The sequence below is a fragment of the Bombus fervidus genome, chromosome 9 (assembly GCF_041682495.2).
Source record: "Bombus fervidus isolate BK054 chromosome 9, iyBomFerv1, whole genome shotgun sequence".
Classification (NCBI taxonomy): Eukaryota; Metazoa; Arthropoda; class Insecta; order Hymenoptera; family Apidae; genus Bombus; species Bombus fervidus.
The window spans coordinates 4,888,436-4,915,409 of NC_091525.1; the positions used below are offsets into that span (position 1 = coordinate 4,888,436).

Sequence of the window (26,974 nt, forward strand, 5' to 3'; positions counted from 1 at the left end):
AAAATATAACATAAAGTAGGAATTTTAAAATAAAATTGTAAAACCAATGAATTTCATTGGTGTGGCAGTTCTAGTGTTAAATAAAGAGAATCACATTTTACGTGGATTTCTTTTTGAAATGTCGATTACCCGTTAGAATAATGAATAAAAATATCGACGTGCAACAAGTTCTACGAGCTGATTATCGCTCGGTTTTACGTAGTTGCCGATGAAACTTCGCCAGAGAAAAGACAATTTGTAGAGACGTGTATTCGAAGATTAGCTCGGAAGATGGATCGGTCGGAAGATCCTCGATGACAATGGAAGCAGAATGTTTCTGTGACGACGAACAATCTAAGAGCGTAACGTTGGTTAAATACCAACAGCAAAATTGTATCATCTAGTTATCAAACGTTCAACGAACAAACATACGAGAAAGACGAAGAAATTTCAATAAAGCAAACTGCGAACCATTTCCCGAGAATAACAACAACGCGGACAGATGTTAAATTCGTTTTAAAGCAAACCGTTTGAGCGAGTTTTCCACTCAAACGTGTTCCTATTTCAATGAAACTTATTTAACGTTTTATCGCTATCGTTGACAGTTATCTCGCGACTCGACAACGATTATCCAACCAAATCTCAATATAATATCACGTATAGAAATTAATTACTCGCTACTTGCGACGTTAAATGCGTATTCTCCGTTTCCCAGTTGAAAAGAGAAAGCAACGAAAAGAAATAATCTCTGATAGCTGCACATCGATTGTGGCCGCAATCTCCTCTTTTCTCGTTGTTTCCTCTGGGGAAAAAGAAACGACGAGAAAAACCAAACGAACGAAGAATACTGTATATGCTTTGACGAGACAACGGCTCAGGACGATCGATCGTTAGACGGGAAATGGGAAATGGGAAACGGGACACGCGCTCCGAAAATCTACACGCGAATCACATCGCTTGCATGCACGTGTCACGAATCACGCTCATCATAAACGACTGTCAGTCGACGCCGAGCGATTTTCAAATGCAAATGTATTTCGCTCGGCGAATGGACGTCATCGTCGCGTTCGAGCGGTCGTTTCTGACGGACGGCAGCCAGCCAGTACAGTTCTAAACATGATAGCCTCCACCTCTAAATCCAGCCAATTAGAACGGATTCGGCGATAATAATACGGGTGACATGAATTAATGCTGGCCGTGCATCGAAACAGCGTGATCTTCGCGTGTCTGCTCCTCTTGTTTACGATTTTCTTTGTTTTCCCTTTCTTCTGTCTCTCCTCCTCCTATCAAAGCAGATCGAAATAATCTAACGAGGAATCAACTATATCGGTGGAACTCCATTTGTCGGAATGAAAATTTAGTTTGCGTCCAATTCGATGAATTGCTGCCAATTGAATCTGCTAATCTGAATGCGAATGGCTATTAAACATAGCGAAGCTAAATTCGTGGTATGAGCGAGACGAGCAGCGAATTAACTAAAATGTAGCGTAGCCGAAAATGAGATGAGAGTCTGGAACAATAAAATTGCGTTGAGTCGCTTCGTATTCGAGAAAATCGAGTTTGAGAACTTGTCAAGTAAACGTGCATTTGCCCGATTCCACGGACTCCTGCTAATTGAATCAGCTAATCTGAATGTGAATTGCTATTATACGAGTACATCGCGGGCATAAATTCGCGGCATCGGCGAGGTCAGGATGATTCCATGACTCAAAATGGGGCGGAGGAGCAAGAACAACGAAATTGCGTTAGAGGCTGCATATTCGAAAAAATCGAGATTGGAAACCTAATCTAGACAGAAGTAGATAATCGAGAGGAAGTTATTCCACGCGTGAAACCAAATTGGAAATGTAAAGCAAGAATTGCACGATCGTTTGGAAGGCGTGAGATTGAAGCGCGTTTAATTAACACTATTACTTTATTAATTTATAGTATGTTTGAAAGAGTAATTGACTTCCAGTTGGTTTTACGTCGATTTTTGATTTACTCGAATTATTGGAAAACGAAACTGCCTTCTTATCGCAACAACCCGTTCAATTTTTATTATATGAACTTCGAGTATACGAACTGTTTGCTCCCAATGGCTTTAGACAAATAAAGTTCCACCGTCCAAACAATATTACGCGAATTGGAATAAGAACATGTACGCGCGTTCGTCCTTTGGCTACGACCAGGTCAAGAGAACCAAAGTGGCGCAACGTGGCTCCCAAACGTGTGATTTTCTTCTACACTTCCAGATCAACGCTCGAACGATGGAGACATCCAAGAGAAAGTACGAAGTGTGACGAAGCGCGGCACGATGAAATAGAACGAAACTTTTTTTCCAGGAAGTATGTATATATATAGTTGGAATTTGGATTACCGTTGCTCGTCTTATTGTCTCTTTAATTCTTCCTACTTACGGGCATCGATTTATCGAGCAAGCGTAACTAGATAAACAACACCGATACCTTTTTACGCCATTTTTTTTTTAACGATGATAAGCTGAGATAGCGTTGGCGAGTATCGAGAAAGCTATACAACAGGGTGTCTCGTAACGTACAGGCAATATTTCAAAGACTGATTCAGTATACAAAAAGGATTCATATTTGACATTGTTTAGGAAATATAACAAAATTTTGCGTTCTGTTATTCCCTATCTAATTACTGATGTTTATGAAAATTTCTATTTTTATGACCACCGCTAAAATAAAAGAAGAAAAAGAATAGAATGTATATAAAAATCCTTCGTCCCTTAAATCTAGATATTACGAGTATTTTATTTTTGGCGTTTCCTATATTCTTGCGTATTACCTACATTCCGTATAACCAAATTTTCCATAAATACATAAACATTCACGCATCACTGTTTACACTCCAATCATTGTTGATTACTCTTTCCGATATCTCCTGATATTTCTGAAATTTGTTGAAATACTTGTTCGATTTTGTATCGGAATATTTTAACATTTCCGATAGGAATTGCGTACACGTACACAATGCAGTTCAAAATATCCCCAGCAAATAAAAATCCAATAAATTGAAATTGAATGAGAATTGGGCTCATGCAGCAGAATCATATACTTATTACAATACAAAATCCGCTGCGTATCATGAAACAAAGCAGGACGTATGCCGTTATGAAATTTTTCATTCTTTTTTACATGTTGAATCAAGTCTTGGAAATGACATCGCGTGTTACCAGACACCCTGTATATGGTATTTCTATTTTATCACAGATCACTATCAATATTTGTAGCTTATCACTATCGAGGGACTACTAACGATAGCCTGCAATCATTCTTCGCGACTGTATTATCGAATGATTGTAAATCGATCGTAACGGTGACTAGGCTGCGATCAAGAAATTTTTCGATTGGAAATACGCGTCAAGAAATAGTCTCCTCAATCTCATCTTGCTTTTTATCCTCCCTATAGTCGCAAAATCGGTTTTACGTTGATTTTTAAGTTCCCAGAATAGAAATCTACTCGTATAATACGCACAATAATTAGACGTTTTATAAGCGAAAACATAGACGAGTTTTTAAACAAAATCTTTAAAAAAGTTTAAAAAACATTTACTTACAACTTATGTTACGGTAGCTATGTCTTCAGAGAGCAATTTCCGAAAAGTAGAGCATTTAAAGTTTTTACGAATACTATTGTACATGCGTGTATACGCTGTACATGAGATATAGTACATATTGGACTATACCGAAGTTTCATATAACTTTTTCCTACGAATATTTTATAAGCATATTTGATACGAACATTTTATACACATATTTGGTTATATATTTTATAACCACGTAATTTATACGCAAATATGCTATTATATAATCTATAACAATATTTGGTTGATTGCAGAAATGAAAAATTTAATGTTTGCGATTGCATGAAACTGAAACTCTTGTTCTATGTACACAGCGAGGCAACGTACGCTCTGTATCTTCATTTTCAAGAAAATGCAGTACGAACACGTTTAGGTAAGAATTGGCCTAGTGCGCGTCTACAATCAACTTTTTGCTTTATTCTGATCAGAAACGAAGCATCTTGTGAACAAATTTTATCGTACATTTTCCACTTGTCTCCGCGCGTACAATAATCTCCTTTAATACCTTATAATCTGATTCGTCGTTGCGAAGGAATTGGAGATTCGTCGAAAAATTTAGTGGGCGATCGCTAAAGCACGGTGGTTCCCTGTACAAGCTGCACACCTACGAGAAACGGCCGGCGACCCCGACGCACCGCTCTTTGTCCTCTCGATTCTCTCCTCTTTGCTTGCTGTCCTCGCTCCCTTTCTTTCCTTCCTTGCAACCGTGATCCTGCGTCTTTCTTCCTCCCCCCATTCTCCTCGTTTCTCTCTACATCTTTATTGTTCCTCGTGTACCATGGAACAGCCGGTCCTTTCTTCGCCGATCACGTTGCTCCTTGCAAGTTATTTCCTTTTACCCTCCATCCTTCGCCATTCATTTACCGTTCAAATATATTATTTTCAGTCAAAAACCTTTCCTTCTTAATTTACCAACTAAAAATAAAATTGTTGTTTGGCGCTATTAGTCTGCACAGGTGCGTCTTCGCATTGCTGTTCGTGAACAATTTTTCGTCTGTTTATTAATTGTTTGCTTACTGTTCCCCAGCAATTAGCCATGTTGTACATGTTTGTGAACATCGTTCAAATAGCTACGAACACTATTATCTAAATATCTCTAGTGCTCACGGTAACATGTTGAGTCATTGAGCACGGATGACTATATGGTAGTGTCATAGCCTGGTTGATCCCGGAGACGGGTGACGCCACGTTGGCGTCATCTGCAGTCAACGTTTTAACAGTTAACACGTTACAGACAGAGTAGTTGCTCGAGTAATTTCCATCAGTGACTGTTCCTTCTTTCAATAATCGACAACAAATGATTTTTTTCTAGGACGCCAGTGTGAACTCAGCGGTCATTAAAGTATCGAGAGAAAGGAATCTCGGTCATACTGAATGACCCAGTAACAAACTTTGGCTCCGCAACTAATGTGTCGAGGATGAACAAATCTCAGAAGATTCGAATCTAATCGATGGTGAACTGACTACTACCGAGAGTTACATTCGAATCGCGTGATTCTTTGCCTATTTACATCGCTAAATCTACTTTATCCCTCGACGATTCTCTTCGCTTCTTTGGCAGAATTTCTTGAGAAAATCGCCAATTTTCTCAAGCTAAAATGCTTCTTATTCTCCTTCGTACAAACGTCACACGATGATTTTCAACGTAAAGGTAAGAACACAGAGCGACGTACATATGCAAAACACAGGCGAACCCGTTTCATCAGTTAGATAGGCACGTAAAGGTCCGATAGACGAAGGCGGGATTTTCATTACGTAATCTCAACCTAGTTTAAAAGCGCTTCTATGACAGAACAAAATAAGGAAACTACGTTCTTTAAAGTACTCGTTTTTACGCAGACTTCCTTCTGGCGAACAGAGGCTCGAACGAAACAAAACTCGATAAAAGCTAGCGTAGTACAAATTCTGAATGTAATATTTATGTACGTTTTCCAATTTAAATCCCGCGCCGTTTCGAAATCATTTCGATACAATCGCAATCAAAACGATACTAAGTCGGAATTGAAGCATCGTACGGACAAATCAATGAAAATAAATACGAAAATAAAAAGGGATCTATAAATAACGCTTAAGTCTTTCATTATAAAGAGAGTATACGTTGTGTGCGTGCGTGTGTGTGTAAATATAAGCCTTTAGAAATATAGAACAATTCTTTACTAAAAGCACTTGAATAAATTCTATTATATTTCATTAATTAAGCAATTATACAGAAGGGGATCAATTATCAAAACCCTGAGTGAGGAAACAATCGATTGATAGAAAATTTGGGGGCAGCCGCTTATAAGAAAGATAGAGAAATAAGAATAGGAACTGAAAGAAAGCGTTACGTTTTTTATTCTATTAATATTGATTTTTATAAGATAGGCCAAAATAAATTGTCTGTCAGATAAAAACACTGTTATTCGATTATTCGAACGTAGCTCATATTTAGTTTGGATCGAGGTTCCAAATATATAAATGTTTAGATATTTTTTATTAGCAAACACTACTACGATCTATGCATAAAAATGATTGGCATATTTCTAACAAAGCCACGTTCTACGAAATATAATTTATTACACATCAATCAATTCGCTGTAATGAATAGAAAAATCTTGGGAAAATGAACAATGGAAAATTCTAAAATTAATCAACGTGTTCTTATCTAATTTCGAATAACGATATATTATTAGAAAATTGGTGTATTATTATCGAATATTAAGAAAAACACTATTGATAATCAATTTTGAATTATTTAAAGTAATATTCATATTATATTATTTTCAAATTCCTCTACTTCCAGCATTAAAAATATTAGAAAAAATCGTCTCGTCGAAAATTATCTCGTTCTATTTTTGCCAGCCAGAAATTGATCTACATCAACTAAACTCCATTTCCCTTGTTTATTTTTATTGGATATAAAACTATTAATGCGTTTCTTAATAATAACGAATGGAATCGATTATTGTATCAAATTACGTAGATATTTTAATATGAAGTATACACAGAAAAAACGTGACAAATTCTTTTAGAAATATGTGGATTATACATCTACAAAGTTTCATAATAAACCAGTGGCATAGTGTTACATCAATATTTTCGAAATGTTCGGGACACCGACGAAGATACATATTTAATACCAAAGTTGAATAAATGTAAAATTGAATGACACATATTGAATTTTAAACTGTAATTTATCATATTTTTCTCGCGATCTTCATATGATATTTCATTGGCTAGAATGCAATCAATACGTATCTATCCGTCATCGTTGAAAAATACGATTTTTATTGTAAATATTTTAATAACAACAATCTGTCGCAGAATAATTTTGACATTTTCGTAATATACGCATTAAAAGATTCGATTGCTATATAATATATATTACTATAATTTATTGATATTTAATATATTATATTTTGTGAAAACGTGCCTTTTCTAAAAGCATAGCAAAGTGCTTTTAGTTCCTAGAGTAGCACAGCGAAAACTTAAAGCTAAGAATAACAGGAAAAGTGAAAGCTGTACAGGTTGGTAGCATCGGTGGTTGGTATCGTTGGTAGCGTCAACGATGTCGGTAATTCACGAATCAGTTTTTGTCGTTTGACATTTTGCATAATCCGAATCGACTTGTTTACTTCGGTTCACGGTCCACGACAGTGTTTGAGAATCTCGAGCAACAAAGGCGGAAAAAAATGGACTGGTAGGGAAACAAGAGAGGAAAAAAAAGAGAGAAGCCATACTGCGTGGCGCGCGCGACGACGTTGCTGTACTGCTGCATTCTTTCGTGAGAAGGAAAAGAGCAGAAACGTTAGAGTGAGAAAGTGTGGGGGAGGAGAAGAAGAGGGTTGACAGACGGGGACAAGGAGATGGTGACGAGAGGAGAGGAGAGAGATGGAAGGGGAAGGATAAGGAGGGAAAAATCCGAGGAATGTACCAAGAGAGCACTTTGAAATCGGTTGGCAGTGGTTTAAGATTACGCCGAGTAAGGTTCCTCGAAGGCCTCTCTCGAATCTCTTCTAACCGAATCCTTATGCGGCCAAGTCGGCGAAATGGAACGCGACCCTGATTGCCACCGCGCAACCCGACGTCTCACGTTCAAACGAATCTAGCATCGATTAAACTTAATAAAAAGCTAACGTGTTTCTCTCGACCTGGCGCGATCAGCTTCTTTCAATGGACCATCGACAAAAAGAATTTGCGTTCCATCTCATCTCCGCTTCCTCCCACTGCTACAATTAAATTCAATTATACCTCCCCACTCGTCTCATCGCCACTCGCAATAACATATCGACAGGAGATCGATTCGTTGAAAATCCTATTTCTTTACTTATTGTGTATTAAATGATAGAGTTATAAATTTACAATCTTGTGATATGTGGATATTGTTCATTGAAAAGAACGCAAGGTAGTAAAAGGAAAAAAGGAAGTTGAGGAAATATTGGAAGCTTCTCACGGGCAAAGGCGCACCCTTTCTATCAAAGTATCGCTACGAGTGTAACTTGGTTCCCTCAGTTTTCTCGGGGTACGCATTTCGTATCGGTCGACACTATACCTTGCTACCCGATATCTCCAACTAAGAAAAACAGAACCTTGCTACTGGTTTTGCGTTACGAAAGTGGAAAGAAGACATGGTTCGAGCATTCGATGTGAACCGACAACATCTTATCACGTTCCCAGACATTCCCTTCGTTAACTAAACCTGTCGGTGCATAAAAATGTACGAAAATATTGATATCTAGATACATTCACCTGACTTGACTTAAACATTTTGAAATTATTATATTAATCGAGTAGTCTCTATTGGAAGAAAACGAGAGATTGGGATAGAAAACGCATACCGATTCGTACGTTATTTCTAAGCGTCGAGAGGCCTCTCAGAGATATACTTATCTTATGAACGCGGCCTAAGGCCCCAGTTCCCCCCACTCTATTCCACGGCTGGCCTCGTCGACGGACTACGAATAACCGCGCATGCGCTGCGGGACAAAACGTTATAAACACACGCACCGTTCTCGTTTTCTCGACACACGCGAGTACTACACTTACAAACGTTCTTGCGTGTACACACACAAGCGTGTACGCACGTACGTACAGGTAGAAAAGTATCACGATAATACTCTTTGAAAGACACGATCTACTCACCGAGAGCTCCATAAAGAAGCAGGAACGACAGCAAAAGATGCGGAGGCCTCGCCCAGGCCCGTATAACGTGCCTGCTAGCATGCTGTCGCGACATGTTTCCCTTTTCCTCTCTCGTTGATCCTTTCCCTTAGCTTCCTGGCTGGATGTTCCGGCCGGAACAACCACGCTGTCGCTCCTTTTTCGTCTTGTCTATCTTGTACGTTTACCACCAATACGAATTCCTTTCTTTGATCGTTGAAAACCTTCAACGATCACTAAAGTACATCACTACGGGTGCACATGGTTCTCATGATCCTTAGTTTCCTTTTCCCCCTTTCCCCTCTCTGTGTTTCTTCGCTTCACACGGTGAACAAAACACCCGTTACACACTGCACTCAAAGGAACAAACGATAAACCAAAAAACAACACCAGCGAACGCTACCCTCGAAAGACCGACGCCGCAGAAACGCGCCTACCCGACTGAACGACGAGGACGCGCGATTCGTTCGCGGTACCCTGTGCTTTCCAGCTTACTCGCTGCCTGCCTGCCTCCTGCCTGCCTGCCTGCTTGCTTGCTTGCTTCCTTGCCTGCTCGCCTGCCCCGAATACCGTCCCTACCATTCGCGCCCCTTCCCCACTTTAACAATTCCCCTCTCCCGTGTTTCCCTACCTCCCCGCTAGCCCGTAGTTCGTGCCGACTCGCCGCTGATCAAACCCCTCTTCTCCGACCCCGCATTGCCAATCCCATCGCCAGCATACAAACAGACCTTCCCCCACCACTTGCTAACTACTTGTTGATCTTCCAGGAACGAATGGACGATTCGTCGAACCTCGTGCTTTTACTTCTCCTCATTTTTTGCTCCATTTTTATTTATATGCATAGATTTATTGAAAATGCGATTCAACGTAATACTTGTGACACGAAATGTAAGTATCTTGGGTATAGTTAAATGTTAGAAATTCATAATTGTATTCGCTGTACATTTACGTCGAAGAAATCAGAGAAGCTTACTATGGTATTCTAGTATATTATTATTTCTTCTGTTGCCTTTGTATGCTTCTTTATCTTTTAGTTTATTTACCTTTTGTTCTGTTTAATTGCACTTTGCGCTTGACCGAAATGAAACAACTCTTTGAAATACATTTCTGGAAATACAGCATTACATCATTCCTAAATGAATCGTCAAGTTGTTATACCTAGATGAGATAATACAATTACTCGATAATTACCAAATTTTTCGAAGAAATTCGGCGCGTCGTATTTGTACAGTTATCTACCTGTTGCCGCGAACGTGGCCATCGAACGCTCTGTGGTGTATGACGGATAGAAAAGGCGATAAAAATCAATGAAAAGCGGAGAACGTTGAATCGAATTGAATCGATGTAAGTAAATATCGATATTAATTGTTAAATTCTCAAGCACGAAGTACTTCGTAGGAAATATTGTTCCAGAACATCTCAAATAATTTGAGTTCACTAATCGTAAGTTTAATCCTAACCTAATCATATTTTTCTATCGTTAGGAAACATTTCAAATTTAAGGAAAACGTAAAAGAATTGTTATTGTCTGATATGCATGACTTTTTATTTGAATTTTACGCCGAAGATATTCTTAAAATACTACAAATCTCTTTTTGAGCTGTATATAAAGTGAGGTTGGAATATGAAAAAATCAAGAACTGCAGCAAAGTTAATCTATTAATGACGAAACAGTGAAATACATAATACGAAAATACGACATAGTTCAAGAAGGTAAACAACTTACACGTGTATTACGGAATATACAAAATATATTTACAATAATAGTTAACGTCCACTTTGCAAATCCACTACAGGTACAAATCGAACGTACGAAAGAATTTCAATGATTTGAGAAAAGATAGTTAGTCATAATATTCAAATTTTTTGAAATTGTGGAATCAATATGAGAGAGGAAATTCTTATAAGAACAAAAAGGATATTAGAGATATCTTTAGGGTTCCCTTGCATAATCACAATCTATTAAAGAGTAGTAAAAAGCAATAACGCAAATTGGCACGAAAAAGTCGTAAATGAAATATAGCTTTACAAGTGTCCACGCTTCGATGTCTGATTTTAAACTCCTCGTGTCACATCCACTGCCATATTCTTATACTCTTGCTACGAAGGTAAGGTTATCTCGTATAGTTGAGCTTCGTAACGATTCGAGAGCTAACAAGAGGTAGTCTCGGTATCATTCTTATCTACTTTTGCATTCCCACGTCGCGCAATGACGGTCACACGGTTGATTCTTACTTGGAGTACAGATCCACCTCGAAGAAGCTAAATACTTCTCAAACATCACATTTCTATTCTTACACACTCACTTGCACAATTAAACTAATATTATTCATGAAATTTCATAAGTCACAATTTATGAGGTATTAGCATTAACAAGTTTCCTCGTATACATAACTAGAATAAGTTTATCAATATTAATAAATACTTTGAATAGTAATAAACAGTTTGTTGATAAAGGAAAATGAAATTTTACAAATTTCGAATCATTCGATTATCCTATTTGATAAAAAATTATGAAATTGTAAAAAGGAAGTTCATAACTTATACCTTGTAACTTATTCATTCACTGATATTATACAATATAGGTAATAAATTATTGTGCAAGATTGCCCGGATGTTGCCTTTATTCACGGAAATTCCACGATAAAAAAATGCTGCCACGTCATTTCAGTTGGAAAAGTGTAAGAATGTCACGAGGTGTGAATCATAATTGTTCGATGTCTGCAACTCGATAGTTTCGCGAGTTCTTTTTTCTTTGTAATATTACCTACGTATCAATACGTAAGCGAGAGCACAAACCATAAAATATTGGCTACTATTATTCTCCTTTTGCTTATGGCTTTTGTTGAAGACTGATTTTCGGAAAATTAATGCGTTTGTAAAAAAAAAAAATTTGTGACTGTGAGGTTTTATGCACGTTCGTATTTCTATCAGAACAACTAAAGAAACAGAATTTTAATTTGTTTTACATTAAATATAGAGCTTAAATTAAATTTATTGTGTTACGCTTTAAACATTAGATCATTCCACAAGTAATGTAACCATTTCTCATATACTAGGTGAAAATTAAAAATTACTTGCTATTTGATCAATGTTGGATTTTAAAAAATTTTCAACAATCCTTCATATCTTTCTTAAATTTCCTATTTCAGTTTGATAAAACTGCAATAATAGTGACCTTCATTGCTTTAAGTTCAGCTTTGCAGAGAAGCTGCATTAGTTACGAGATGACCTAATATGACTCATAACGAGTGCTTTACTTTGAATATTTTATACATTTTTGCATATGCAAAGTACAAGAGAAAATAACGTTAAATCAACCTTCTTGTTTTACATAGGGATGCAGTTTTAAAATTGTTGTTAACCAAAGCCATGTTAGGCGCATAAGTACATAAAAATCTATAGTTTGCTAAAGGAAATACTCTGAGAGCAGGCACATCTCTTTTGCGCAATTTTTATCTGCATACGTATTAGTATAACATTCCTACGCAAACGAGAAAATCAATATTCCCCTCACGATCGAAGCAAGCTAATTTTCCATCTACCGTAATACTGGATCGTAAGAAATGATTTGCAGAAAACATTAAGAGTGCTCTTTAGCTGGCCTATAATGGGCCACACCTTTTCGCATAGAGAGTAATAAGGCATAAAGCAATCTAGAAGATTCATCGGTTCCAACCTGAAAACCAATTGAAGTGAATGTATATACGTACATACACTACCGCTTATACTTATATTTATAGTTATCCAGGCACTTTGGGCGATTTGTAATAACAATATGTGAATTTTACCAAAATGTAAAAATTAATGATAAATTAGTAATTAGAAGCAACACTTACTAACTTCTTATAGAATCATCAGGCTATAGATCTAAATTGTCTATTAAAAGACATAGCAATAATATATTTTATTACTTATTCATATATTTATTATTTATGTATATACCATTACACAAGAACTACAAGTGAAAAAACACAGAAAGCATAAAGCGGAGAAACTACGCTAAACGTTCATTTTCGTGTTTCGAAAGTATAATCGATGATAATTATTCGCATCACGACAGTGTTGCATTTATCACCAATTTTGATCATTCTACGGTTAATCGATAAACAGTGGATATGCCGAGCTTATCGACCCGTAAACCTATTGTCGCTCGTATTTCCAAAGGACACGACTAGCCAAAGCTCAACAAACCTCTCGTTTTCTCCAAAAGCTATTTTTCACTAGCTACCGTGAAACAATCTTCGCTTATGTATTGCGTAGTTAGCTTTTTAGCTGGGCCAAAGAGGCACCAAACAACTTGTAACATCAGATCAGGCAACGAAACGAAATTATCGGACTAATCAGTTCTAGGCTGTGCATGGAATTCTAGAATCTGTAACTGCAATTGTTAATTGGCCTGTTTCTGATCTCGTTTCCTTCCTGTTTGCATAGGAGCATGAAACATGAATTCATCCAGCTCGATAAGAGCTTTGTTATCCAATTCGCGGTTCATTTCTTGATGTCCTCGGCTGTTATTAGTTGCGCAAAGATCAAAGCGTAGGTCGTAGGTGGTCGTGAGGAGATAGAAAAAACCGATCATTAGTGGATCTCGTTACATTTACGCGCGTAAACTTTTTAATAGCTTTTAACATATCAGTTTACTCGTTTACCTTGTATTTCCTTCGTTTCTCGCCAAACTACCTTTTCTCTTCCAATTTCGGACAAAAATACAGACAAACATTTGAACATTTGCTTAATTGTGATTTAATGTAATTAGAAAATTATAAATGAAAAGATTTCTAATTATCTTCATCAATGAAACAAAAGCAAACGGAAGAATACCGGATTATAAAAATATGGGTACCAGAATATAGCTTACCGTGTTAAAGATCCCCTTGATGAATACAGTGTACAAGTAATAAGCATCTACTTATCTATAAATTGGTGATTTCATTGCGTCATGTTGTGATCACCTATATCGTGAAGTTTCTATGATCGTGTCACGCCGCACCGCAATGCTATGTTATTTATTTAATTGGTTATATTTCATCAGTGGTAATATTATTTATCGAATTTCTATCAGGCCAATGTAGGTAATTAAATCGCGCATTTCGTTAACGATAGAATTAATGGACGAGGATTGAAATCATCGGAAGGGGTAATCCGAAAAGCAAATTACGGAAATATTTGTCACAATTCCAACTGCTGTGGAATCTGCTACTGTACCTTTTCGTCCTTTCGGAATTATATATATAGTAAACATAGCAAAGCGGACTTCTTTAATCCTTTCATCTCTAGTGAGGTATATACTCTATCGTGCATAAGTATTTGAACACCTACAATTAGTGCAATTCGATTAAAAAGATATTTTTATTATATTTTCAACGTTACTATAGAGGAATATTTCGTTATTGTTAATTCTTTGTTTCACGCTATAACTGGCGATCAAAATTCTCTGTTAAATTTAAACTAAATCAAGGAAAATACCACTATCGCTCTTGTTCCATGTGTATCTGTAACGGATGACTGACACGTGGTACAATTTATATGAACTTTTAGAACATAGTTAGAAACACACTTTAATTCTTATGGAACTTTATAATTCCATGTTTAACTACAATAAACACCTGACAGTTAAAATTTGCATAAGAACTATATGCACTTTAGAACGTAGCTAAAATACACATTTATTTCGTCCTAAAATCCCAATATGGAACAGATGCATTTAGAATCGCTGAATTCGGATGTCTATACAGAATCAATCTTCATCCACTTTCGATTCTTTCTTTATTTAGACTAATTAATATTAACTATTGTTTTACCAGTGTCTATAAATTGTGTATGGTCGCCTGAAGTAAGATCAGGTTAGGTTAAAGAGCTTAATTTGAACTATATTTTATATATTTGCATTAATTTGAAAGTGCCTAAACATTATGCAAAAAATATCTATTAAAAAAGACCCACTAAATAATCAAAGATATTGAATCTAAATGGAAGAAAAATAGATATTTTCTATAAGTAGATATTTTCGTAATCAAAATGTGAATTAACTGAAAAGAAATTATAAATTAAATGTTACGTTAATGCAACGTTGGCCTGTAATGGGTTAAAGAAAAAAGATTAAAAACTGAATAGAAAAATGTCAGGTCGAGAAAGAACAAACAAACCGCAGAGAAAAATATTCGATAGCGTGCGCGGTAGATTGTGATCGATGTCTATGAAAATTCTTTTGTTCTGTAGCACGTACACATAGTTTACGGTAGACAAGCATGAGAACGAAATATTACATTTTCTTCTAGCAAGAACAACGAAGTAGAGTTGACTCTTTGTATTCGCCATCGACGTGTTCCATTGATTGCTTTGGACGGCTTTGAACAGAAATCACATACGATTGTACAATCGATCCGGCGTCGTTTTCCTCTCCGTCTACTTTTATCGAAACTTTTCAAATCATTGCCTACTCGGATTTCGATGCAATATTATACACGTAAAGTTCTTCCTTTCCGTGCAACCAGCTTATTCCAATTCATTTAGAAAAAGTTATCGATTGTGTACAAATAGAATTTAAACTTTATCATAAAGTTTAACATTAATACCTTTTCGTTCCCATTTCTACAATAGGTTATATTAGAATCTACATAGATTATATTGTACACTTTTCAATTACAGCGCTTTTATACAGTTTATAACATTCAATAATGGCGCGATATTAACCACAAGATTAACACCAGACCTCGGTAAACGATCCTGTCTGTAAAATAATACGTATATACCAGGTAAAAACTATTTTGATCGTTTGGCGACATCTATTACTTACTGACAAATCACTAAACAGATGGCGTGGCCTGTAACCGCTAAAACAAAATCTTAACCTCTTAACAAAATCTTAAAATCTTAAAATAATTAAGTACAGAATAAATGGCCTTAGTTTTAGTGTATTTATGAAGATCGATGTATCTAATTGATATATTTATTCACAGAAATAGGTTTTTGTTGGTCCTTCGTTCCTTTCGTCGGTTCTTTTACTCTTTTCATCGAATGTAATTTATTTGTTTGAATTATTCATAAATTGTGTTGTGATTTTGCGAGGCAAACGTATGTATCAGTATAAAATTCTATACTTCTTTTATGGTTATAAAATATCTTTTCTATATCTTGGTTATAATTTCATAGAAGATTTTAGTTTTAATTTAAACCGTTACTAGAGCCGCTGCTATATTGAATCGATAAGGTAGCATGTGACGTGAAAATGGTAACTACCAAAACATGAAACACGAAATAGCATTGCATATCATGTCTACTCTATGTCTCGTCTGTGTTTAAATCAACTTTTGAGGTTAGCTGTCAAAGTATAATAATGTTCATCGTTACGAAAGAAATTGACAGCGAAAATATTGGTAAATTATGCCGTACTTGTCTAAGAGAGGATGGCGACAAAATGGTTTGTTTGTTCGTGGGACCAGCTGAGTCGTCTCTCGCTGCTAAATTACGATCTCTCTCGTGTCTTGAAGTAATAAACATTTTCAAATTCGCAATTTCTTGATTAGCACAAATACGAAATTTGATTTTGTTGCGTCTGAAATGCGTATTTCATTAGGTATGGCAGGGCGATGGTCTTCCAGAAAAAATGTGCGACCGTTGTGTAACCAGAGCGGAATCTGCTCTATTATACAGGGAACAATGTCGTGCAGCTGACAGAGCATTAAGACAAGCAGTTTTAAAGGTAATCAAATTTAAAACAATGAATAGAAGTATTGACAAGGATCAGATTTTCTTATAAAACCATGTATAAGCATGCTAATAGCACAGCTTCTAATGAGAATGGCTCTGTATACATGTATTAAAACATATGTTTTTCAACTTACCATATCATTTCAGTGAATTTCAGACTTTTTACAGAAAATCTACGATCCATAATTTATTATTCCCATGTGATTGAAAAAAATTAAATAAAGAAATATGTTTTTACTTTACACGAGATTTTAGAAGAAAAGCTGATCACTTCATCAGTGCACATATATGCCTTGTTTTTAAAAGGAACGTGAACTGTTGCAAAATGCAAATGTATCAATATTCATAGGTTTCTGGTCTGGCTTCATACGCAGCAGGTTATAAATTATATCAACAAAATCAGGGTTTCATGCCTGTTCAAAATTCCCATAAGACTTTGAAATGTATAGAATGTGGAGCAGTATTTACGACCTACCAAGAGCTCTATGCCCACAACAGATCACATTTACCTTTTGTCCAAGACGATATACCTATGCAACATATGCACATAGTAGAATCACAAAATCCATACTTCAATCTTAACTTTGGTCACCTGAGCTCTAATTTAACCAACGAGAGCATTCAACATACCCAATTATCTCCATTGATTAGGTCAAATGTGATGCAAATGATTCCAACGAACGGGGAAAACCCTAGCCGAGCTGCTTGCGCGCTACATTGTTCTTTGTGCAATCGCACGTTCACCAATAGAACACAATTAATAAGTCATAGTATCACCCACAACTCGGAAAACATAGAAGTGCCCTGCGATAACGAGCATATAGATATTTGCGAGAATTCAAATCAAATTCCTCAAAACTTGAGTTACGAGAGATCGATTAATTCCGTCGGGAATACTATCCAAAACTTATCTTATCATAGATCAACGACGAACGATAATAACGAAATACAAAACTTGGAATTTCCAGAAAATATGGATTTAGGAGACGAAGTTCGAGAGGGTAGCCCTCGTGTAAGAAACGCAACGATGTCTGATTCAGATACATATAATATAGCTGTCTATCGTGGTGTAAGATTTGCGAAAAGTCTCGAACGTACGGACAACAGAGAGAGTATCGATAGATATCAATCGTGCTCTTCGAATCTTAATTATAGTAAACAGCAGATCGAAAGCGAACATTCTGAAAATGTGCAACAGCTACAGGTGAAAAAGTACAAATGCGACGTATGCTCCAAATCATTTTCTCAAAAATCTAAATTGTTAACGCACCGATTCTCACACTCTGGTCAGCAACCTTTCAAGTGTCCCAATTGCGTGAAAGGTTACTCATCGAAGAGCAAACTAAACGCTCATATGCGACTACACACGAAAACCAATGTACACCCGTGTAAAATGTGTGATAAAATATTTGCATATCCTTCTTATCTGCAGGAACATTTAAAAACACACAGACGAAGCGGCAATAGCAACGCGAGAAATGAAGAGAACAAAGCTTTCGAATGTGTCAGCTGCAAGAAGAGATTCCGTTTATTGAAAAATCTGAAAGCTCACGAACGACTTCATACCGGAAAAGGTCTGATGCGATGCGAAATATGCGACAAGACATTCAGTCGAAATTATAATTTAAAGATTCATTTGAGAACGCATAAAGCAACCAAACCGCATAAGTGTGAGTATTGTAACAAATGTTTTGTTCAAAAAGGCAATCTCGCCGAACATATGAGAATTCACACGAAGGTAAAACCATTCGAATGTAAAGCGTGTGGAAAGCGCTTCTCGCAGTCAAGTCACTTGAAGAATCATGAAGCATCCCATACTACTGTTAGACAACATCAGTGTCGATTGTGCGGGAAACGATTCAAACTTGCGAATCATTTGAAGAGACATCTGATTTTACACAATGGTACAAAGTCCTACAAATGTCATCAGTGTAATCAGTTGTTCTCTCAAGCGTTTAGTCTCACGAGGCACTTGAAAAGGCACGATTCGCATACTTAACCGATGTGTACACGTTTTTTTATATGTACATAAATATATCATCTTAAAAATATACAGTTCTATGTATATAAGTATTTTATACTATTTTCAATGATTAATTTTCTCCATTTTAAACGACTGAAGATATTTAATATTTGTACATTCTGAAAGAGGTACAGATAAACATTGTATTACGATAGATAATATTAGTAAAAAGTAATCGAGATACGATTTTTCATTGCGAGATGTAGATATGTATTAACTTATTGCTTTTTTAAGCAATCAGGAAAGCAATGAATAAAATATTAATTTTTTAGAGGTTTAAATTATTAAGGCTCTACTCTATTACACTTTTTTAAAAAGATTATTATCATAATATTTTTAAAAGATTCTTCGAAAGAATAATTAAAGGAATCATTTTTAGAAAATAAATTCACTTTTTGTGTATAATTTGCGTATAATGCGATTTTTATAACACGACACTTTCCTCGTATTATAAGGTAGCTCTTGTATTATAGAAGAGTTATCTGTGTAGCGATAACTAGTTTATTTGTAATTTCTGAGGACAGTGGTGAGTATATGGAGACCTTCTTCAAGTTGTTCTTTCGTGATAGTAAGTGGTGGCGATATCCTTAATATTTGACCATGAGCAGACCTCGACAGCAAGCCTGCTTCTCTCAATTTTAAACAAATATCCCATCCTTCAGCGAAGTCTGGAAGATATTACAAAATGTAACAAGAAGCGAAGTAAACGTACAATATATTATTACAGGATATTATCACGGACTTGAGTCAATACCTTTATTAATTACTAAGCCAGCCAATAAACCTCGACCTCTAAATTCTACCGCTATGTCTTTTGGAAGTTTTCCTAATTCTTTTCGTAGAATTTCCCCAAGCTTACTCGCATTCTCTGCAAGATTTTCTTCCTCTAAAATTTTAACTGCTTCTATAGCGACTCTGTTACCAAGCGGACTTCCACCGAAAGTGCTACCATGAGATCCAGTTTCTAGGCACATTATTATCTAAGGAAATAGCAGGTTTGGCTTAGATTAACATAACATTAGAAAAATGTGTTTGTATTACTAATAATTAATTGAAAAACCATTTTTCTCGCAGGTTAAATAAGAATTCGGTCTTGAAAAGATCAATAACGTGCTGCTATTGTTTCCACTGCAGTTATGTTTACCTGTTCGTCCGCTAAAATACCGGAAACAGGATACAATCCACCAGACAATGCCTTTCCTAGCACGAGAATATCCGGCCGTTGATTTTCGTGATCTACCGCCAATCGTTTGCCCGTTCTGCATAAACCAGTTTGTACTTCGTCAGCGATCCATAACACATTGTATTTGTTGCACAGATCTCGTACACCTTTCAAGTAGCCATCCTACATCGGAATGAAAGTTTAGGATTTGGAAAGACGAGAAATGGAACTCCAATTACTGAAATTATTCTTCACAGATCTATACGACCCAAAATGGGTATTATATCTGTCTGTTATCTATTCGACTATTTGTCTATTCAAGTTTGATGGAAGATGAAAATAACATACATTCGGTATTATGACACCCGCTTCTCCTTGAATTGGTTCCATCATGTACGCGCAAACAGTTGGATCCTGCTTAAATTTTTCTTCTAAAGCGTTGAGGTCGTTGTACGGTACTTTGTCGAACCGAGGAACGTAAGGTCCAAAATCGGTGTAACAATTTGAATCCGTAGATGCAGACAGCGCGGCTATAGAACGTCCCCAGAAGTTCCCTTTTGCGAAGACCACGGTTGCTTGTTCCGGAGGTATCTTCTTTACTCTGTAAGCCCAACGCCTAGCAACCTTAATGGCAGTATCACCTGCTTCGACTCCTGTAATAGAACACATAGACGCGTCTACGTATTTTGCGCTTCTAACTTCTGATTTTCTATTGACAAATATACGCAAGTATCCGAACACAAGATTACTTTTGATGAAACACGTTTTGATACATTTGTTACATATTTTAATAAGTAACTTACTTAAGTGTATACTCTGTTATATATTCTATAAAAAGATAGCAAATATTGCTTCTAACTATTAGTTCATTATTGATTTGTACACATTAGTCAAATTCAGATTATTATACTATATAATTACTATAAATCGATCAAAGTGTGCGGATGCTTATTACTTTTAATACGCCTCCTGTTCTTTTCTATTTAATTTCTCCATCTTTGAATGTATTTCGTTTTTCTTTTTCGTACCAGTATTCATCGGCAAGAATTTGTCCCACCCTAGAAGCTTCGACAGATATTCTCCTAGTGCACCGTGAGGCTCCGAATAAAAAGCTCTAGACGTGTGAGCGAGCTTTCCCACTTGTTCTCTCATTACTTTCACCAAACGTGGATGACAATGACCTTGATTCACTGTTGAGAAACCCGCCAAAAAATCGAGATATCGTTTCCCTTCGACGTCCCACAAATAAACGCCTTCGCCTCTTGTAAGAACTACCGGAAGTGGCTTAAAATGTCTACCACCGTACATATTATCGCGATCAATCAACTCTTGCGAACTCAGAAATCTCTTCAGCTCTACTTCTTTCGTTAAACCGAAGATTCGTGATCTTGTGATCGGCTGCATTTTAAAGATTTCGAATTATAATACTGCAGTTAATTTAGATTCGTGGAATTGTTCGAAGAAAAGAATCTCTTGCCACTGTGTTTAATTTCAGAGTCTGTCTTACATTTATATCAAGAGAACGAGAAAGAGTAGGGGTGATGTGTACTGCTTATTTACTCGGGATGTTTTTGTATATAATTGATACATATGTCGGTGGGATTTAGAATAAATGCTGTAATGTAACTGAAGAACTCGTATCTGATAATGAGGGACATTGTTTATTGCGGCGCCACCACGCTAAATCAAATGACAAACTGCAAACAACATATATCACAATAATCTGATCGTGAAACGATGTATCTGAGAAGATGCACACTACTGTCGAGTAGTAAAGCTGTTATTAAAGAACGTCTCCCTACTGTTAATTCTTTACCTTTTGTCATAACTGGGATCAAATGTTCTGCTAAATTTAAATTCAGACAAGGAATATATCTGTATCGATTTAGTTCATCTGTAATAAATGGTTGATACTTTATAAAATCTACATAAATTTTTAGAATGTAGCTACAAACATATTTCAATCGATTCCAACATTGAATTTTAAAGTCACTAAACTAAACTAAACAGGTGTCTCTGCAGGATCAATTTTCATCCACTTTCAATTGTTGCTCTTTTATTTATACTGTTTAATATTTTCTATCGTTTTAATCAATATCTACTAACTGTATATGGTTACCTGAGATAAGGTCATAGACCAAAATTTGATCGAAGAGTCTAGAATAAGTTCTAGTAAAAAAATAAATTGATGTAAATTTTATATATCTGCAATAATTTGAAACTGTCTGTATAATTCTAAATGGTAATGTACTTGCACACTTCTAGTGAGAAATAATAAACGCTAACGTACCATCTCTTCTTTCTCTCGTTTGTTTTATGATTCTTTCGCAAGCGTGAAACGAATCGAGAACAGCAATTATAGTCATAATATGTACAATTACCAATAACAAGGATTACGAAGTTTGAATAAGAGGAGGATCATTTGATAAAAAAAAATATATGTCGTGGTATTCTTTTTTTTTTTTCGTTTACTTAATGTTCTTTCTAAAGTCTTATGAGTCGACATCCGATAGGAAATTAATTATGTATGACAAATGCGACTGTATCTTAAAACAAGCGATTGCCAATATTGACCTACAATATTCAAGTGCGATATTATCGTGAGTTTGAGCCAGTATTCGATGTCTGACAAACGTCGGAACAAACACTGATCTCGTGACAGTACAGGATAGAACCGTATCACGTATAGCTATTAATAACCAGTATATAACTAATCGGGCAATATTTTTTCCTCTGTACATGCAGTGCATGCGGAAGATAACAGCTTCGACAGCTTTCGGTACATGTTCTTGGTTCAATTTCAAAAACCGTGTTCAGCTTCGTCGATCTGCAGTCTATCTGGATTATGTGGACGGATGAGGATAGTGATAGCATAGTGGTGAAAGTCAGCTCACTGTTACTTTCTATAAAATGAGGAAAAAGAAAAAGAATAAAATGTGACTTTATTAACATCTTTTATAAGTTAGAACGGAAACGCGTTCGAGGCGGATTTTCCAAGTTTGTAAAATGTATGGTGTTAATTAACGTATCGAGAAATAACTCGAGAAATTATATCGATGCATTCTCTTATTTGCGATTCTGTGATGACCAACGGCGGTGCCAATCTGATTATGTGGCCGTGCGTTGGTTTCGCGAGTAAACCCTCCTCTTTCAATTTCAAGCATATATCCATGGCATCGATGTCTTTTTTGATAACAATAGCATTAAGTAGACCCTTTCCACGAACAAGAGTAACCACATCCTTTGGTAATTTTGCAAGCTCGTTTCTGAGAATATGTCCGAGCCTTTCAGCATTTTCCGCTAGTTTTTCTTCCTCCAGCACGCGAAGCGCTTCAAGGGCGACTCTACATCCTAGAGGGTTGCCACCATAAGTCGAGCCGTGTTCGCCAGGCTTTATAGTTAACATCACAGAATCGTTGGCGAATACACCAGAAACTGGATAGAAACCACCGGACAGAGCCTTTCCAAGAATCAAAATGTCTGGTTTCACATTTTCGTGATCTACTGCCAATCGTTTCCCTGTCCTTGCCAAACCAGTTTGCACCTCGTCGGCGATCCATAAAACGTTGTGCTTCGTACATAATTCTCTCACACCCTTCAGATAGCCGTCCTTAAGAAACAATATACAAGTCAACGAAGTTGTATAAAAACAGTTATTAAGATAGCAACGTCTTAATATTATAATAAGCAATATTTTGAAATGAAATTATGAAGCGAATGGAACAATATCTAGTTGTTTGGTGCTAAAACCAAATAAAACACAACATACTGAATTTTAAGATTACTTTCCCGTCTGAAATAAAAAATGTGATTTGTCATATTCTTTCTTGCAATCTTCATATTATAATAAATCAAAATTATTGGGTTCTATTGTATAATATTACAAGGTTCTACTGTATAAATCACATTGATCCAGGTAGTGCAATTAATATTTTATATTTTGATAATTAAACGAGAGTTATGATACCTTTGGTACGACGACGCCAGCTTCACCTTGGATAGGTTCCACCATGAAAGCACAAACCTGAGGATCGGCTAAAATCTGTTCAAGCGCCGTAAGATCGTCGTATGGAACGAGCTCGAATCCAGGCATAAATGGACCGAACCCACTGTAACTAGTTGGATCCGTGCTTGAGGATATCGCGCTCATTGTTCTACCCCAAAAATTACCTTCCGCGAAAACAATCTTCGCTTGATACTGCGGTATACCTTTGCATGTATAACCCCATCTGCGTGCCAGCTTACAAGCGGTTTCGCCACCTTCTACTCCTGTGTTCATCGGAAGCCATTTCTCGTACCTAAACATTTAATATTCCACTTATTATTTATGATATCGATTATTAAAGATATACGGGAAACGAAATTTCATTGCTTTACTATGCATGCTTTACTATGTTAGTAGACATTTCTTACATACATATAGTAGACCTTGATTTATCTGAACTCATTCATATAGGTATAATATTGCTTGAAAGTATTCGATGTAGTATTCACATCCAGATGCATAAGTGGATTCGCTGAATAAAAATTCACTCAATAGGGTATTAAACGAAATTTCATTTTAATGAATGGAATTCAGATACACTCTCAAAAATATCTGAACATTTGCTTATTCTTGATAGGATATAATTTAATTACAGAAACATGATATGATACAACATTTAAATAATAATCAATGGATATAGAATGAAATATTGTCACCTATAAAAGTTACTATCTCCAAACTATTTAAATTGTTTCTAAAATACATATCAGATAAGAAAGGTTTTTTTTTTAATTTATGTGGTGATTAATTTAAGCAATAATATTTGAGACCAGTAGATATATCGATGATTTTTTAATACATCGCCGGTCAATTTTCAAACGAATATTTAAAATTTATTATTTGCTGGCTCAATAAAAAGATAATAAATATGTATTAATTTTAACCATCAGTCTCTTATCAATTTTCTATCAACATTCCGTACATTTATGAGCGGCAATATAATTGGAATTCTACCGTACATTACATTTTCGTTCCTCTTCCACAATCGCTATATTATAGGAAGATATCTGATGTCGATTATCTGATGCCAGATGCGAAAGCAGACATTGTGTAAACACATGTGAGAACGCATTATCACAACTTGTAAAGAAGGTGTAAATGAACAAACAAAAGTAGAGGCAAGAGGAATGTAATGACACAGTAGTCTTACTCACCCGAAAAGTTTCGTAATATATTCTTCAAATTCTCCCAATGCATCCGAGTAAAAAGCCCGCGAAGTTAATGTCAAAACCTTCGCTTGTTCGACCAAAGCCTTGTAAATTCTTGGATGGCAATGACCTTGATTAACGGCAGAGTAGGCACTCAGAAAATCATAGTAGCGTTTGCCTTCGACGTCCCACATGAAAACTCCTTCCGCTTTGCATAACGCAACAGGGAGCGGATGATAATTGTGAGCACCGTATTTTGATTCTCGTTCGAAAATTTTTTGTGACGTTATAGTTCGATGATTTTTCTCGGCCTACGATCGGAGTTAAAATGTAAACAATTTTGCAAAATTGAAGGGCTCCTAACAAAAACGAGGCTTGTTTACGTCTTTTTCCGTAAAGTGAAAGAATACTATAAGAATACTCTATGTCCTATGTCTATGTTACTTAGTTACTGTAAGTGTATCTATAATCATATCGTAGAAAAGCTTTGTCTAATTACATCATGAAATCGTGAAACCATGATAAGGATTACGTTTCTAGACACGGTTAATCTTCATTCTACGACAAATCAGAGTCTAGTGGTTTTATAGTTATCAGACGTATGATAGATCTGATTATATTTTCATAATACTGATTCTATCATGTTGTGAATCTCGGTTATTGCTTAAAAAATTAAAGAATTTGACAAGAGTTATTTATGAGACCATTTGCATATTGTTTGGTAAATCTATCAGATTTAATTGCTGCTTATTACCTGACTGACCAGATTCAAAAGATATCCCTTCCTTTTAGATATCATTCCGACTTTTCTGAACATCATGTTTATATATTTTTCCTTGCGTGTTTTTGCTTAAGAATAATTCACCGATCAGTAAATTGCTTCTTTGCGCACGGACAACCGTATAATCCAAATCTCGCGTTAATCTAAAATTTGATTTTAAAAAATCGATGTTACTTACATAGTTATATCAGGACAAAAACATATAGCATATTTTCGTAATTAATTAAAAGGTTTTTTTTCAATTGGAACAGAAGCAGGATTGAGACATAAAAAATTGGAGAATCGCACCAGAGTTAATATGACACTGGTGAGAAAGGAACAATTTCTTAATGAAAACAGTTAAGATTATTAATAGTTAAAAATTATCCTTACATTATATGTACGTGACAAATACATTATACTGTGTTATATTTAATTATGTTCTTGATATAAATATACTATATCATATTATCTTTTAATTAATCTCTGAAGATGATTTAACATGATCAAAAATACATTCAAAGTCAAGTAGACAGATATTTTATGTAATAGAGGATTAAGAAACAGTGTGTCCAGAATTTAGAAATTGCTCTCCTACAAGACACAAGAAATGTGATTTATCATGCTTTTCTCCTGTGATTTTTACATTACAAAACAATGTAGAATAGCATTAAACTACGTATTCTCAAAAAACACCAATTTAACAGCAGATGCGCGGACAGCCACGTATTATCATCTCTATATAATCATTTAAGAAAGTGATTTCAAGCTGTATGGTTTTTCTTAAGTATAAGAGAATAAAAAAAGTAACATTATCAGCAAGGATATTAATATTTGCCAGAAAAATTATCACGATTGCATTGTGTTATCGGTGCGACAAAACAGGCTATCAACGGAATGTTTGTTTGAATAATAGGTAGATCTTTACCTTTACAGGAACCGGTGATCGCTCGTATTAGCGAGATCTACGCGTCGCTACCAGTAATCGACGAATACAACAACCGACTATTCAAAACTACTTTTCCTTCTGTGCTCGAACCCGCTTCAAACCAATACCCTCTCTCCCTATCTCTTTCTTTCGCTCTATAATCTGCAACGATTGGTTTGCCTTAGGTTTTTCCAAGATTGTCAAATTCTAAAAGATACGGTAAAATGAATACACCTTGACGTGGCTAATCTTATTGCACGGCTTGCTATTTCTCTCCATCGCATCGTACGTACGCTCGCGTCACGCCAGCTCTTCGTATCAGAGATAAGGAAAATGATATAATTATACAGCCTATCAGCGGTGAAAGCAGCTGGTCTTGTTCAAATCCAAAATTTTCGACTATTTGTATTTGAAAGCAAATATGATAAACTGATATACTTTCAGCAAGTGACATCGAATCACAGTTCGTTCAGTAGAAAGCAATTCTG

General features: G+C 35.9%; 3 protein-coding genes and 1 long non-coding RNA gene across 11 annotated transcripts in view; 1 reads left to right on the forward strand and 3 right to left on the reverse strand.

The window, feature by feature from the left end:
- Positions 1 to 9,275, reverse strand: part of Shg (DE-cadherin) — a 101,591-nt gene extending 92,316 nt beyond the window's left edge. Inside the window, exon 1 of the mRNA XM_072009685.1 lies at positions 8,690 to 9,275. Within this exon, the coding sequence (XP_071865786.1) occupies positions 8,690 to 8,783 (94 nt within the window). The 5' untranslated portion in view covers positions 8,784 to 9,275. The remainder of the gene's footprint in view (positions 1 to 8,689) is intronic.
- A 371-nt stretch (positions 9,276 to 9,646) lies between these two features.
- Positions 9,647 to 18,724, forward strand: LOC139990463 (uncharacterized). Of its 5 annotated transcripts, none has more exons than XM_072009759.1 (6): positions 9,647 to 10,150; positions 10,211 to 10,420; positions 10,504 to 10,815; positions 12,046 to 12,408; positions 16,287 to 16,412; positions 16,770 to 18,724. In XM_072009759.1, the coding sequence occupies exons 5-6, from the start codon at positions 16,317 to 16,319 to the stop codon at positions 18,417 to 18,419; spliced, it is 1,746 nt and encodes a 581-aa protein (XP_071865860.1). In that variant the 5' UTR covers positions 9,647 to 10,150; positions 10,211 to 10,420; positions 10,504 to 10,815; positions 12,046 to 12,408; positions 16,287 to 16,316; the 3' UTR covers positions 18,420 to 18,724. The 5 variants fall into 5 exon arrangements, with proteins under 5 accessions (XP_071865860.1, XP_071865862.1, XP_071865861.1 ...); XM_072009761.1 differs by having other exon boundaries at positions 10,275 to 10,420; XM_072009760.1 differs by having other exon boundaries at positions 9,647 to 10,051.
- LOC139990523 (uncharacterized) lies at positions 13,504 to 15,616 on the reverse strand. 2 transcript variants are annotated; one of them, XR_011800577.1, is made up of 3 exons: positions 15,286 to 15,616; positions 14,177 to 15,204; positions 13,504 to 14,025 (listed from the first exon to the last, which is right to left on the reverse strand). It is a non-coding gene; the product is annotated as an uncharacterized lncRNA (long non-coding RNA). The 2 variants fall into 2 exon arrangements; XR_011800576.1 differs by having other exon boundaries at positions 14,177 to 14,538; positions 14,937 to 15,598.
- Positions 18,518 to 26,929, reverse strand: LOC139990484 (ornithine aminotransferase, mitochondrial-like). 3 transcript variants are annotated; one of them, XM_072009829.1, is made up of 10 exons: positions 26,487 to 26,712; positions 25,553 to 25,722; positions 24,805 to 25,109; positions 23,573 to 23,903; positions 22,832 to 23,215; positions 20,634 to 21,003; positions 19,954 to 20,258; positions 19,588 to 19,788; positions 19,198 to 19,423; positions 18,518 to 19,111 (listed from the first exon to the last, which is right to left on the reverse strand). In XM_072009829.1, the coding sequence occupies exons 2-10, from the start codon at positions 25,616 to 25,618 to the stop codon at positions 18,945 to 18,947; spliced, it is 2,355 nt and encodes a 784-aa protein (XP_071865930.1). In that variant the 5' UTR covers positions 25,619 to 25,722; positions 26,487 to 26,712; the 3' UTR covers positions 18,518 to 18,944. The 3 variants fall into 3 exon arrangements, with proteins under 3 accessions (XP_071865930.1, XP_071865928.1, XP_071865929.1); XM_072009827.1 differs by lacking the exons at positions 18,518 to 19,111; positions 19,198 to 19,423; positions 19,588 to 19,788; positions 19,954 to 20,258; positions 20,634 to 21,003 and adding an exon at positions 26,721 to 26,929 and having other exon boundaries at positions 22,350 to 23,215; positions 26,487 to 26,648; XM_072009828.1 differs by lacking the exons at positions 18,518 to 19,111; positions 19,198 to 19,423; positions 19,588 to 19,788; positions 19,954 to 20,258; positions 20,634 to 21,003 and having other exon boundaries at positions 22,350 to 23,215; positions 25,562 to 25,722.
- Positions 26,930 to 26,974: the final 45 nt, after the last annotated feature.

Coding starts and splice junctions, on each gene's coding strand:
- LOC139990484 (XM_072009829.1), bottom strand. CDS start 25,618: ATGATGTTCAGAAAAGTCGGAATGATATCTAAAAGGAAGGGATATCTT. Junction 23,904..24,804: donor TATATTACGAAACTTTTCGG/GTGAGTAAGACT, acceptor TTAAATGTTTAG/GTACGAGAAATGGCTTCCGA. Junction 19,424..19,587: donor GTATTTTAGCGGACGAACAG/GTAAACATAACT, acceptor CTATTTCCTTAG/ATAATAATGTGCCTAGAAAC.
- LOC139990463 (XM_072009757.1), top strand. CDS start 16,047: ATGTTCATCGTTACGAAAGAAATTGACAGCGAAAATATTGGTAAATTA. Junction 16,200..16,286: donor GATCTCTCTCGTGTCTTGAA/GTAATAAACATT, acceptor GTATTTCATTAG/GTATGGCAGGGCGATGGTCT. Junction 16,413..16,769: donor TAAGACAAGCAGTTTTAAAG/GTAATCAAATTT, acceptor CAATATTCATAG/GTTTCTGGTCTGGCTTCATA.